At 30.9% G+C, this 15896-nt stretch overlaps 2 protein-coding genes across 2 annotated transcripts; both read left to right on the forward strand.

The window, feature by feature from the left end:
• The first annotated feature begins 88 nt into the window (after window positions 1–88).
• Window positions 89–5021, forward strand: LOC108329067 (BTB/POZ and MATH domain-containing protein 2). Its single transcript, XM_017563061.2, has 4 exons — window positions 89–814; window positions 2197–2545; window positions 3705–3981; window positions 4579–5021. Exons 1-4 carry the CDS (start codon window positions 384–386, stop codon window positions 4755–4757), a joined length of 1236 nt encoding a protein of 411 aa, XP_017418550.2. The 5' UTR covers window positions 89–383; the 3' UTR covers window positions 4758–5021.
• A 3676-nt stretch (window positions 5022–8697) lies between these two features.
• LOC128193325 (sm-like protein LSM2) lies at window positions 8698–10985 on the forward strand. Its single transcript, XM_017563060.2, has 3 exons — window positions 8698–8824; window positions 8909–9067; window positions 10668–10985. The coding sequence occupies exons 1-3, from the start codon at window positions 8822–8824 to the stop codon at window positions 10785–10787; spliced, it is 282 nt and encodes a 93-aa protein (XP_017418549.1). The 5' UTR covers window positions 8698–8821; the 3' UTR covers window positions 10788–10985.
• The last annotated feature ends 4911 nt before the right edge of the window (window positions 10986–15896 follow it).

A 15896-nucleotide genomic window follows, 5' to 3' on the forward strand; every position in this document is an offset into this window, starting at 1 on the left:
ATCGAGACAGGTAGTTGCGCGACTCATCAAATAATAAATATTCCAATTTTCGTTCTCCAAAAAATTATAATTATTTAATGCCATAGCCATTCTATTTTGCGAGCCTTTATCTGTCATTTCGTTTCGCAATCTTTTCTTTTCCTCGCTTCTCGTCTTCTCTCTCTCTCTCTCTGAATCGAAACCCTAGAAATCCATCGTCTTCCACAATCTGACACCTCTACCTGACGGAACCTATATTCTCTCATCAAACCTCAGTTATCCAAATCCGATACTCAAATCCCCATCCCAATTCCCCGCATCGACCTCACTGCCCCAATTCCCCCAATTCGCACCTTCCAACGCCACAATCTTAGAATCGCCGATTCCGCTACGGTGGCTAGCGCATGGGTAAGATTCTCCGAGAAACCGCCAAGCCGTCGGCGAATTCTTCATCGGCGTCCCCCTCTTCTGCGGCGCCCGCCACCACGTCTTCCACGTCGGTGACGGAGACGGTGAGAGGCTCGCACCAGTTCAAGATCACGGGCTACTCGCTCTCGAAGGGGATCGGGATTGGAAAGTACATGGCCTCCGACGTGTTTTCCGTTGGAGGGTACGATTGGGCGATTTATTTCTACCCCGATGGGAAGAGCGTGGAGGACAATGCGACCTACGTGTCGCTCTTCATCGCTCTGGCCAGCGACGGCACCGACGTTAGGGCGCTTTTCGAGTTAACCCTTTTGGATCAGAGTGGCAAGGAGAGGCACAAGGTGCATAGCCATTTCGAGAGGACACTCGAAAGCGGGCCTTACACGTTAAAATACCGCGGTAGTATGTGGTGGGTTGAGATTTAAAAATCAATTTTGATATTGATCTTGTTTTTCATTTTCGTCCCTGCCTTGCACTTTAATTTGTGTTGTCTAAAAGACATATTTGTTAAGTTGTCTCCGAGAACCTGAATTCCAGTTTAACTAGTAGTGTCTCTTTTGAGTCCTTGAATGTTGTCGCTCATATTTGTCTTACTGAGTCGAGCAAGATCGTGTCTGAGAAGGATACCTCGGGTCTTTTACCAAAAAAAAAAAAACTAGTATGTTTCTTAACTTATAATACTGTTGGAAGGTGACAGGTTTACATAACGTATGCTAACATGTGCTTTCGAGGAAGCAGTTAAGAAAACAAAAATGGAAAGTATTTATTGAGAAGGGAAACATTTACATGTGTTTTTTAAAGTAATTGATTTTTTTTAATTGGTCGGGTTAGGTTTTCCTTAACGAGTACCCCCCTCCAAAATTATTTAATGGTTTAAGGTTCTACTGTTTGCATTTTCATGTCAAGTACTTGAGCTGTTGTATACCAAATTGTGTGTTCATTTTCTTTTCTGAGGTAAGTCTCGTAGGGATTTTCTTTTCAATTTGTTTGTCCTACTTGTCTAATGAAGTGGATTTTAGTTAGTGTTTTAAGTGGTGAGATCTTTCATCCCTTGGGAGTTGCTCCGCCCACAAATGCTGTGGAAAGGTGATAGAGAAGTATCAATCTGGAGAAATAAAATGGGAGAAATGTCTTGTAAAAAATCACAAGTAAAGTTGCTATCTCCTGATACTATGAGTTTTCTTTTGGACGATTAGGGTCCACTTCCTAACTCGTACAGAGGTCACACTAGCTATGCGGATTGCGAGTTTCATTGTTGATATGCCTCTATCCTCTTCTCTTAGAACAAAGATGCTCTTTTCCAATATGCAGTTCACTATTGGTCTTTGACACCATCATTGTCGGGTATTACCATTTCCAGATGTTGGCATAGTTGTACTGGTTGGAACCATCCTTTGTTTGTTGTATGTAGGTGTTGTAGGGTTTCGTGACAGCTGATTGGTATGTGTTGGCCTATTTTGGTTCTGTTCAGTTTGGCCTATTTAGTGTGTTTGGGTCTGTTGAATGTTGTTATGTTTGGACCTCTTATTTTCTGTTCTTAGTTATTTATGATTTATTGTTTATTTTTCTTATCTATGCTATTTTTTTTATGTATATGCATGTATGTATAAATATAGTTTTGCATTTTAGGAAGGAATTTATGATCCATGTAGATCTTTTTCATTTCTCAAGTTATCTTTACCCCCCCTGCCCCCTTCTTATCCTTGAACTTTGTACGTGGCTTCATATCCTTTTACTGATTTTTTGTTGTATTTTGTATTTACTGATTATTTGATGTTTTGGGTGTTTCAGGGGTTACAAAAGATTTTTTAAGAGAACAGCTCTAGAAACATCGGACTACCTTAAAGATGATTGTCTCTCTGTGAATTGTAGTGTTGGTGTTGTGAGGTCACGTACGGAAGGTCCTAAAATCTATACGATTGCAATACCACCTTCTAGCATTGGCCATCAGTTTGGGCATCTACTTGAAAGTCGTAAAGGAAGTGATGTGAATTTTGAAGTGAACGGAGAAATTTTTTCTGCTCATAAATTGGTATTAGCAGCTCGGTCACCTGTTTTTAGAGCACAGCTTTTTGGTCCTATGAAAGATCAGAATACCCAGTGTATTAAAGTTGAGGACATGGAGGCTCCAGTTTTCAAGGTTTGTTAAATGCTCTTTGTGCTTCCCATATTTTATTTGTTTTTGTTTGTAATGTGGTCACCTAGTGTGGTTTTGGTTTCTATTTTGCTCTCATCCTAACCGCGAGTACTTCATGATTGTGTACATTTTTCCCTTGACCTTTCTTTCATAGTTCCATTATTAGGAATTTGTATCTCTTTATACCCGCTCAGCTCTGGTACCTGTGTTAATTAGTCTTACTGTATTCCAATAGGTTTGCAAAAACTCATTTTAATGTGGTTTCAATCTGTTCTCTTTTCGTGCTTCTCCACTTTTGAAAATGCACACATTTCATTGTATTACTTTTTTCTTTATATGCATGGCTATCAGATAAGTTGAAAATTTTGTGGTATGCCCAGATGGTAGTATCATTTGCTGTTGGATGACTCAGTTGCTGGTAGCTCACAGAGAACACGCGGACCTTTCTCATTTAAATTAACCATTATGAGCTTGTAGATCCTCAGAGTTTGTTTGGCTTGAGAAAATGTTTTTGCTGTTTCCATTTTTAACTTTGAAAAATGCCATCTTGTTTTTATTTTGTTTGTTGTTTTCAAAAGTTTATATAGAAAAAGGGGAAAAACCTTTTGTTATTTTCTTTTTCATGTTTCCCTTACAAACTCCTAAATTAAAGTGGAGGAGGGAAATTTTTTCTCAAACAAAACTAAGCATGTCCTTAGTGTCTAGGTTCTCGTTTCTGAAGTTGTACTGGCTGCTTATGACCATATAATAGTGATAGTTGTAAAATCAATCTTACTGAATAAGACACACTAATCCATTTTCAAGTCACTTGCATTTCTACTCATTTTTCCTCTTTCTCTTTCGGATTTTCCACTTTCTCACTTTCCATCGCTCCATCCAAACAAAGTGCTTGGTTAATGAATGTAATTGGCTGTTGGCACAATATAACAAATAGTTTCTTTAATATTTTTAATTTGCAGAGAAAATTCCAAGCTTTTAGTTTTGTAATTGCATTATGGGTGTACATGGTGACTCTGGTTCCGTACATCTTCAAGTTGCAACTATGCAAGGCTTGGGTCTAACTCTAATGTGAATGTGTCTGTCTTTGTTTAACTTGATAAATTGCAGTGAGCAATATGCATGTAGAATGTTTTGTCAGTTGTGTCGTGTCTTTATTTTTCAGGCATTGCTTCATTTTATATACTGGGACTCACTACCAGATATGCATGAGCTTACTGGGTTGAACTCAAAGTGGGCATCAACCTTGATGGCTCAGCATCTTCTAGCAGCAGCTGATCGGTACGGCCTAGAGAGGCTTAGGCTGACGTGTGAAGCAAGTCTTTGTGAAGATGTAGCAATTAATACTGTGGCTACAACTTTAGCCTTGGCAGAGCAGCACCATTGTTTCCAACTGAAAGCTGTTTGTCTCAAGTTTATCGCTACTTCTGAAAATCTTAGAGGTTTGTTTTTCCCATCTGAATAATTACCAGAAGAAGTGTGCAGTATTTGAGGGGGTCTGTTACAGTTGTCTGCAAGTTAGAGTTGTTACTGAATATCAGTAGTGATGCTGTCAATTGTCTTCCTGTTTGTATTTGCATGAAAAAATTGTTAAGCTTTAAAGGGATCATATGGTTTTACTTTAAAGTGATGTTTTCTATGTAACTAATTATTAACCCATGCTAAAGCTTCTGGTTGTCCCAAGTTGACCTCAAAGACTTGTGTCACCATTAATTTATACCAGAACCTTTACGAATAGTTTTTCTCTTTGTAAATGTTTAAGTTTGCTTTCTGCTTCATTTTCTCATGTAATTTTTCATTGAAATAGAAGACAAAAAGGTGCCTAGATCATGGAACAATCAGTAAACTTCTTCCAGGATTTTGTTTAATGGTTGAAATACTTGGTACTCATGTAAAACACGTTTATTATAGATGGTTATTACAAGAGTTTACTATTGTTAACACTGGCCATCTGGAATGAAATTGTTGATAACTTTCTTAATCCCGCATCCATAAAGTTCTTATTATTAACCATTGTATTTCATCTTTTGATTCTTCAGCTGTGATGCAAACTGACGGATTTGAGTACTTGAAGGAAAGTTGCCCATCTGTTCTGACTGAGCTATTGGAGTACGTGGCCAGATTTACTGAGCATTCGGACTTCATGTGCAAGCATAGGAATGAAGCACTACTTGATGGCAGTGACATAAATGGGAGGCGGGTGAAGCAAAGGCTCTAGTTTCAACACTGAACAGCTTTCTGTACAACCCTCTTCTACTCTCCGTTTTAAAAGATCGAGTGTGTAGTTGATGGGAAAATATATATAATCTTTTATAGGATCAGAGGCAAATTTTAAATTTCTTAGCTTATTCTTGTGTAAGAGATGTAAATGTAATTTGTGTTGTTGCTGTTACCGTTCTGTTTGACGTAGGTTTCTTCTGTAATATCTTAAGGATTCCTTTTTACTGGAAAACATGTCTGGAAATTGTTGATTTGATCGCTACTTCCCCGTTTGTTTTTGTATTTTTATTCAATTTAGCAGCGTGTTAGTACTCTTTAACATTTCACAGTCTTCATCTAGCATCTCTTTGTTTCTCTACCGATTATGCTAATGCACAAACTAGTTAAGCCACCGTAGCATTCGCATTATTTCTGGGTTTGCTCCTCAGAACCGTACCTTCTGGATCGTGCCATTCATTATTCATTATGGCGTCAACATCTTTCAATTCTGATACTTCCTAAAAATTTGCTTTCACATTTATAAAATATTCCATTTCGTGCACAAACTATAATGTGCTTCATTATAGACGACTAAAGTATTCCAAAACATCATAGATAATATGGAGTAATTGATACGTAACATCATAGCTCATGGATGTTCAAAAGAACAAACTACTTTTGTACTTCATCATCCCTACTAAACTTTCAACATTGTTCTTTTCCAAATTCTACATTCTCCTCTACTCTCGTAGAAAATCCAGTCATAGCAAAAGAACAATACCAAACACAAACATGGTAAGCTAGATATAATTTAAAATTTATAAGTTTTAAATAAGAGAAAAGTATCATGAACATTGATTTATAATAATATAGTCTAGATTGTAAGATATTCTTTATGTCAATCTACTCCAAACAATCATACATCATCACTCAATAGACTCTACCTTTGGAGGACCGGTGTATTGGTTAGTGCTATAAAATTTTGCACTTGTGTTTGTTCAATTTTTCTTGTGTTCAACAGTTATAACTATGTTTTATATAGACAACTTTTTCCAATCTATTGAGCAATATAAGGTAAATTTTGACTCTCACTACTAAATTTTTTTGTCTATGTGACTCAAATTACTAGAAGAGTTAGAACAATCTCACCTCTGTACTTATCACAAATACACCTTACAAATAACAAGATACAATAGCATTCCACTTTAGAAACACTACCTTGAGGATCACAATTATATGTATAAGCATTTAACATACCAAAGTTCAAGAACAACCTGTCAAAATTCATGAAGCACAAAGAGCACAATGCAACACATAACAAAGAAATGACTCGAGTTAATGTCAAAAGCGAAGAAAACAAACATAATGTTCCACAAACAACCTGTGGAATTTCTCACAACTTGTGTATTTGGCTCCAGGATGTAGAATTCACACCAGTAATACGTGGATTCTTCCATAAACTGTGAATTTGACTACGAGATGCAAAATTCAAACCAATAAGTTACACATTTCAGATTTTACAAACAAACAATAACAATTTAATTCATCCAAACTTAACCAAACAAAAGGTTACCCACTAAAATTTTCACACTTTCATATCAATTTTATCCTAAGTCAAACATATATACTTCAATTAAATCATTTAACATATTTTCAATCATTATTTAAATATAAAAGATATCATAGTCATCTTCCCTTACCTTTAGATGTGTGTTCTGTTCAACTGTCCTTGTACCCAAAACCTCCAAAAAAAAAACGCCTAAACCCGAAAGGAGCTTAGATTGATTATCTAAGCATACTCCTAAAATTCCAATAGATTAAGGAAAATAAAAATCAAACTCATAACCACATGCAACTAGAAATTTACTTGCATGTTACATCTAACCATTCCCAAAAACACTTAGGACAACAAAAAAAAATCGAGACTCACCCTAGAGAGGAACTCATATGTGAAATTTGTTGTTTTTTATGTGAATATGATATTGGTATCTTGATTCTTGAGTTAAAAGAGAAGAAAAGTCAGATTTTGTAGAGAATAAGCAAACATCTTAGAGGAAGGGTTTGTGAGAGAAAAGGAGAAGCGTTTTTGAGTGTGTGCATTTTTTGTTTTGAGTTTTAAGGTTCTCATATAGTCCCTAACTAAACAAAAACTTTCGTCCTAAAATATTAACTTAGGATAAGGCTATGAATTTCTCATTTCTTCCTCTAAGTCCCACGTGACATTATCTGACTTAATATTTCATAATACTTTAACTAGATTAACCTCCTTTCTTTTTAGTTGTCTGATTCGATGTTCCTATATTCTTACCAGATAATATCAACTAATAAATTCTCCTTAACTTGGACTTTATCTACTTCCAAAACATGTGTAGGATTTAGTACAAATTTTCGTAACTGAGAGACGTGAAACACATGTTATAACCTTGACAATTAAGGAGGTAAAGCAACCTCATAAGCCACTATAGCTATCTTTCTTAGGAGAGATTTTCTTAGACTGAATAGTCCTTCCACTCCCAGTGATTGAGTTTTCCCTCAAGAAATTGTGATCCTCGATTTCAAAATCTAACAATCTAACATAGGGTTGATGTGTCTCAACCTTTAGCCTAGACCTGCCTATCTTAACCTTCAGCCTATGTTGACCCGTCTCGATCGTCGGCGTGGGCCATCCTATCATTGTCATCTATCAATGTCAACTTGTCTTGACGACCATCCTAGGCCGACCTGTCTCGACCTTCACCCAACTCAACCCTTGTTGTCCTTCAACCTAGGTTGCCCTGTTTCAACCTTTGGGTCAACCTGTCTGACTGGGGTCGATTCATCTCAAATTTTGGTCTGAGCAGGCCTAAGACGACTCAACTTTATCTTTGACTTATACTTAAAGTATTACTGTTAAGAGTTAATAGTGAAAGTATTTTAGTGGAGTGAAATTCACATTAACCTTGACCCTAACTCAATTAAGATAAAGCTTCGGGGTTGAAGCTTGTTTTTAACTCCCTCATTTGGAATTCCTTAAAAAAGAACTTAATGAAGGATAAGTTAGAATTAGTCCATCGACCATTAAAAAAAAATAACACATTTGTTTAAAGGTTAATATTGATAGAAAATGTAGGTCAAAGTAAAATTTATTAAATGATTTCCTTAAAGTCTTTTTACATTTTATATAGAATGTCTAGATAAATAGATAATTTAGTAGAAAAAAACAATATATTTATATTATATTAGTTAGTTAGGTTTCTATTTTAATTCTAATTAACTATATTTTCTTCTGTTTTTGCTTACGCACCATAATATAAGTTATTTACTAGGATGACTATGATAACATGATTATATTAAATGTGTCATGAGAAAAATATAACTTGTTTTGTTTTGTTTTCATGTTGATGTTAAATTTTGGGTTGTTTATTTATTTTATCTTGTTTATTATTCTTTTACATAAAATAATATATATATTAATATACATATGTAATAAATTACTCATAATATTATTAAAATTTTAATATATTTTTAATAATATATTTATATTTATAACTTTCTATTTTTTGAAAATAAAATTTGGTCAAGAATAGAAATAAATTTCCACATATATGTTTAAAAGGTTTACAAATATATTTTAAATATATATGTATTTAAAATTGAAAAAAAAAAACAATTTATTTAATTGAAAATTATATTTAAAAATAATTGATATTAACTAAAATTTTATTTTTATTATTAAGATCATCTTCTATATTACGAAAGAACCATAGTATGAATAAAATGACTTCTTTTATTATCCATATAATGAAATTAAATAATGTATATTTTATGTTTATTTTCTCTTAATTTGTGTAATAATTTTTATTAATCTCCATCTTTTTAGCATTATATGCTTTTATTTTAATATTTGTATTAAATTTCAAGTATTTTTAATATTATTTTGCCTTGCTTCTAACATTTTATTTTTATTGAAAAATGAAATCTTATAATCGAGGTTTTAATTACTACTGAATATATAGAATAGAGCGAGAACAAGGTTACATAATCGCAGTAGCAGCTTTTGGTTTCCCTCCACCGCAGCCTCGTTTTCTCTCCCTCCGTGCAAACATGGTACAGATTTCTTTCTTTTCTTTTCTGTTTTCTGTTTTCTTCGTTCTGGTTTTTTTATCAGTGATGAATTGGGTTGTGTTATAGTTGTTCTTCTCGTACTTCAAGGATTTGGTGGGAAGAGAAGTAACCGTAGAGCTGAAGAACGATTTGGCCATCAGAGGGACATTGCATTCCGTTGATCAGTACCTCAACATCAAGCTCGAAAACACTCGCGTCGTTGATCAAGACAAGTACCCCCACATGGTATCCCATTTCTCTCTCTCGTTCTAGGGTTTAATTGAGTTTACTTGGATGTAGAGTTTACGATTAAATGGATTTCCCTGTTGTCGAGGAGCCACTGATAACCTTTGTTCGTAGGGTTTCTTTCTGTCCTTTGGAATAAAATCGGATTTTTGAGTCGTAACATTCTCTTAGGCTCTCGGTGTCTGATGTGGATATTGGGTTTTTGAACTTTGAACTCACACCTGACCTTTCCCCCTTCCTCTTATCTAGATCATAACAACTCCAGTTTAGTACTCTTTAATTTAAAGTTTGTTTCAATTAAGTATGTTTAATAAGCATTGGACCCATGTTAAATAATGGGATTTTCTGTATCTGGGATTTGAATTGAGTATTGATGTGCCTTTTTTATTGGTTAATTTTGAATCGTTGTTGTTGATTATGATTTTTAATTGTACATCAGTATATGTGAATTGGTAGTTCTGGTAGAAAACTTCATTTGAAAGCAAGTAAAAGGGAACCTGTCTTTTATATTTAGCATTTAGCGTACGTTCTCCATTAGTTTTATGTTTATATGCGATTGAGAGTGGTTTCAAGTTTCTTCTTAAATCAATAAGTGGTCTCCCTCCTCCAGTAGTTTTTTTTTTCCGGAAAACTTCATCTGGTCTGGTGTGGATGGCAGGCAGGCCTATATTTCTTGGTTTCGATAGGAATCCTTATAAGTGTTGTTTGTATCTACTATTATCTAAAATAATAAAGTTATTAGTGACTGGAGCAGTGGTTCCTACACTCTGCAAGGATTTAAAATTAAAAGATAAAGAGAAAAATGCATGCCCTTGATACTTTACACTCTTCTATATGCCTGTTCATGTGTTTCTACGAAATGGTCTTTTATTGAAAGTGTTTGCCTATGTTTGCATCTGATAAGTTGCTTTTGGCACATCAAATCTAAATGTCAAGGCATAACGGATTTATTATAGGTGACGTTTTACTTCATCTACACTTTCTAAGAGTAGGACAATCAATTAATTGGTATTCTTCTAGCAATAGTGGGAAAAAAGTTTAAGGATCCGAATGAGGCTGTTAATGGTCAGCTTTCCTACTTCAAATTTTCTCTTATGTTTTATGAATATGGAGAGATTGAAGTTGTTATAAATTGTATCTCGTAGATTATTGGAAATTCGAAAGTATGTGAATTGAGATTTTGGAACTTATATATGTTTGGTACTTGCTGTTTTTAAAGTGGATGCTCTATTGAATTAAAGTTATGTTGGTATGCCATTAAGAAAATGAGTATAGTGAGTTTGATGGTAAAAGATATAGGAAAGTATGGTGCCAAAATAGAATAAGATACTCACTTTTAGGATATCATTGCTAAACAGAGTGCTGAATACTGATGTGCATACGAGGAAACCTTAGAATCAAGGAAGATTTATACCAAGTGGTCAAATCTCCTATTGAATTAAAAAGAAAAAAGAAATATATGTCGCCAAGTTTTTTCTCCGGTTAATTATTTTATTTAGCTCCCTTAATTTGGTGTATCCGACTTGAATACCTATAACGATGATTAGATTTTTTATTCTTTTGGTATTCTAGTTGATAACGTGTGGGTGTTTGATGTCAGCTTTCAGTAAGAAACTGCTTCATCAGAGGTTCGGTAGTGAGATACGTGCAATTACCTCCAGAAGGGGTGGACATTGAATTGTTGCACGATGCCACTAGGAGAGAGGCTAGGAGCGGTTAGCGTCGTCACCTTGTGATGTATCTCTTGAATGAAAATTTCGTAGGCTTCTATATTGTTAATCCTACCACAGAAGGAAACTCCTTTAAGATGTTAATGCTACGTAACTGTATTGCCTTTTCCTTTTATTTCTTTTGGAAGCTTTGTCCAGTTTTAATGTGACAAAATGAAACTAGTGTAACTGCATTGCTTTTTTCCTTCCCCAAGGTGTTCTCAGTTCCGAGAAATCTCGCCATCTATAATCTATACACACACACGGCTCACTGCGTCAGATATCTCAATTGGGGACTCAGACTATGGCTTTAAAAATGAGTTTAATGCTGTGTTTGCATGCTGAATTGGTGGCTCTGATTTGTTTGTGTTTGTTCTCGTTAAAAATGTCTTAATAATGTAAATATTTTTTAAAATTTTTTATGTTTATTTAATTTGCATGTTTATAAAGAAAGTAGTTTGTTACTTTTCTTAATAAAAAAAAGTTTTATGTGCTTCTTGAATAAATGGTTTTTTAAAATGTTATTTGCATAAAAATGTTTATTTTAAATTTAAATAAACGCGCGTAATATACGGTTGTTGTAGTTTTATTCTTATGCTGTGTCAAGTGTGTGTGTGTGTGTGTGTATATATATATATATATATATATATATATATATATATATATATATATATATATATATATATATATATATATATATATATATATATATATATATATATTATTTGATAACATTTTTAGTGTCATATGTTAGTTGGACAATTTTATCTTTTAATAAAGTAAAAAATATTTTATTTATTTATTTAAAAAGAGAAGTAATTGAATACTTTCTTATTATTTTTAAATAACTAAATAATCTTTTACCTTTTTAACATGATTTCTTTAATATTATTTTTATAAAATCATTCATACACAAACACATAAAATTATTGAAATTGTACAAAATGTTAATATAAAATTATATATGTTTTAATGTAATAAAAATGTAAATACATATAGGTGTGTTTTGCTAGTATTGATCTCCAAAATTGCAAGATTTTTTTGTTTTCCAAAATTTTAAAAAAATATAGCAGATTTACTATTTAGAAATTAAAGGTAAACAATTATTTCTGTTTTCCAAATTTAGTGTTTTAACTAATTATTACACTTTTTAAAAAAAATTATGGGACAAATGTTTTACAAAAATTATTAAAACCAAAATTGGATCTACTTTGAATTTATGGAAAAATAAAAAAACGATTTTTTATTGTTTATTATTTATCGATTTATTTTGTAATTGAGAAATAAATAAATGTTGTGCTTCCAAAATTTTAATGCATAAATTTTTATTTAACATTTTTTTATAAAATGTTAGTTGAGTTATCAAGGGTTATTCATGTAATTAGAGTGTCTTTGACCAAACAATTTTTTTGTAAGCTAATAAAAGTTTTCCATTTACTATATAGTCAATATATTATTTAAACTAGTGTTTGGGCTACATCAATAACATTACATAATGAATGTCATTTTGTTTACCCGTTTTAAGTTTTTTATTTTGTTTTTAATTATGTTTTAAAATTTTAAACCTTGAATTTATGATTATGTTAAATATACAACAAGGATAAATAAAAGAAAAACAGAAGAGACAAAAACATATTCATCCACTCAAAATATGTATACATTATTAATTCACAATATAGTTTTTTGTTTTCCTTCCTTTTCTTGAAATTATGTAATTATATTATTTCTCTTACATACTTTTCATTTAAATTATAGAGTATACATTAAATATATAAAAAACAATACATAATTTTTAAAATAAACATATAAAATTAAAATTAATATAAATATTGAATTTTAAGTCATTAAAAAATATGCTTACGACAAGAAGTTAAGTAACTCAAAGTCTAGAGTCGAGTTGTGGAGATGAGATAAATATGCACAAGGTGTGAGATAAATTAAAGATGTAAAAACAAATTTGATTTAAAAATATTTAAGGTATTGCCGAGTTACATTAAATACTCTTTTAAGGGGTGAATTTAAGCCACAAAATGTGTAAGGGTCATATCATAAAGGTAAAAAAAATCCAATGATAGACAAATTAGTAATTTTTTAGACATAAGTTGATCTCAAAGAGTGTTACCCAAAATTTACATCTTTTAAAATAAAAAAGCACAGAATTAGGAAAATAAAATAAAATGTGTAATGTAAACAAAAAATATTTAATCAAATTGAAGATTTGATCACATCAATGCGAGAGACATGCTAGAAGAGGAAATTTTATTATAGGGTAGCCTACAAAAAATGTGGTTCTGAGACGAACATGGATATGGGAGACGAACTTTACATTACGTGGTTATTAAGTTGATAAATTCATTTTTATTATGAAATTCGAAACATAATAGTTTTGAGAAAAACTATTTTTTAAGTAAGGAAAATTAGTAAATTATGATATTACTTTCTTTGGTAATTTAGTATGAAATATATAATTATGATATAATCATTCATATTGTTAATATTGTTAAGTTAGTTGTATGAAAATGACATTTTAAGAAAATTAATATATTTTAATTTGGTAAAATTTTAATTGAATAAGTTGTGAATGTTATAAAATAAATAAAATGTGTCACTGTAGCAATTTCCTGGTTTGGATAATAAAGATTCTAATCTACCTATTAAACACAAATTGTACATAAGCTATATTTGATATATGTGTAGTTTGATAAGTTGTTACTTATACAAATATAAACAAGTATACATACTCAAATAGGTTTTTATTCAAAGAAGACACTAAGTATACTTCGTATAATAAATGCAAGGCTTAAAATTTTCATAAATCATATTAAACATTTAAGAATGTTTGGTTTATGCTTGTAAGAATGACGAGCTTCTTCAATCTTTAAAGAAAATATCTCAACACTTTATCAACATCAAATATCACTCTGAAAAGATGTGTTGAAAGTTGTTTCATGTAATTGCCTCTCTAGAATAGATAAGAAGTCAACATTGCGAAGTAGTTGAATTAGGTCTACACTTTGTTCAAAAATGGAAAAAAAGTCACCTATTCATGCTTATTAAACTTCGTTTTGTTGCAAAGGTGTTACCAAAGAAGCTACACACATTCAATAGTTGCATTTGACCAAACACAAGAAGAAGCAATAATAGAAGTTTATCCTTACAATGACTATAAAAAATGTACAATGACTTTTTTTTTAACTTTTTTCTATAAAAACTCTCAGTAAATAAGGAGTTATGAAAAAACAAACAAAAGTCTTAACACAAGAATATGTGCAAAATCTAAAGCTTTAAAGCCTTATAGTTGTGAGAAAAAAACACTATTATATTCTTTTAAAAAACTATAAGAGAATGTTTAACCTTGTAAGCATTGAAAGATACAACCCTTAAAACAACCCTTATGGTATTTTGATCACAATCCAAAATTTAATTTTGTTTTAAGCCATAAGTGATTTGTTATCGAAAGAATATTCAAATAAGCCAATAATGACTTATTGTTGTATGAATATTTGTGTTAGTCAATAGTAACTTGTTGTTGAACAATATTTATATTAGACAGGAGTGACTATAAGTAGAAGAATATTCATTTGTATTTTACATTAATAATTTATATAGTGAAACTTAATAAGTTGATTTAGAAATATATGTAATATATGTTATTAGATGAACTAGTATAAGAACATCTGGACTAATTTCTTTCCTTTTTATCTAGTTATATTACATATTATAATTATTACACTAACTTAAGGAGAACTTTTATAACTCAAATTGTAAAAATCGTAATCATTTCATCTGACTATTAAAACTCATTGTCCGACTACACATATTCAAGTGATATTTGCAAATAATTCTCAATAGTTTAAAATAAAATTTAACCTTTTCCTTTTTGTGTTTTTTTATCGCACCCAATTGATGTTGGAAGCAATACATTGCACAAACTAAATTATACCTTCATTCACAAAGTTGTGGTTGCATTCACATGAGTCTAGAAGGAGTACTATAAGAGAAAATTGTACCTAGGATTAACACAAAGGTGTAAATAGGACTCCATGGGTGTGAGAGATACTAAAAAATTATTTTACATGTTTCACTTTAAAGGTTTGATTGCATCCACCTAATAATTGAAGACAAACTATAATAGAAGGATATGTTTACACAAAATTGGAGTATAAAATGTACTACAAGAAAAAATTCAATAAAGTTTAACTCTGATGAGTGTAAAAGCAACATGTAGAAATAATTTTCAAATCATTAAATTCAGTATCTATAATTTATTTATATTAAAGAAATAATTTTCAAATCATTAAATTCAGTATCTCTAATTTATTTATATTGAATTCACATAAGACGTTGTAATTGTATTTGTATGGTGGCTCTTTAATAAAAAAATTATATTAATTATGCATATTAATTTAAAATTTTATGAAATCACATTAATATCAAACTTTTGTATACTTATAAAATTTTCTTTAAATATGTTATAAATAAATTAAGGAAAAAAAGTAAAATTTTTATAAATAATTCAGAATAAAATAATGATTAGTCTATGAAGGGATCGACATCATTTATAATAAAAACGTTGAGACAATAAATTTAAGAATCCTTCTATTTAGATAGTGAAATATCTGATACTAATTAATTATAAACTATAAATATAAAAAATTAAGACAATTAATTTATAAGTTCTTTTACTTATATATAAATTATTTTAAGACAACTCACTTTTAATTCCTAACAAATAAAAACTTCTTTTATCAGTATGGTTTGAGAAATTTTATATATATATATATATATATATATATATATATATATATATATATATATATATATATTATCAATTTAGATATAATATTCTATTATTAAAAGAGATTGTGAACTGATTGTTAAAAAAACAGAAAAAGATGGATGTAAAGTTTCCTAATTTTATTTCTTTCGTTTACTTGAATTAAATATTATGAATATGAATGTATTTTATTAATCAATAATGAAAAAAATATAAAATTTCGTTGGTAATAAGCATAACATGATAATATGTTTTAAAAAACTGAATAATTATATCTATTACTATGGAAGATTGTATTAGACTTATACTAAAAGGAACTATTTTTTCTTACAATCCAGTTATG

The sequence above is a fragment of the Vigna angularis genome, chromosome 2, assembly GCF_016808095.1.
Source record: "Vigna angularis cultivar LongXiaoDou No.4 chromosome 2, ASM1680809v1, whole genome shotgun sequence".
Lineage (NCBI taxonomy): Eukaryota > Viridiplantae > Streptophyta > Magnoliopsida > Fabales > Fabaceae > Vigna > Vigna angularis.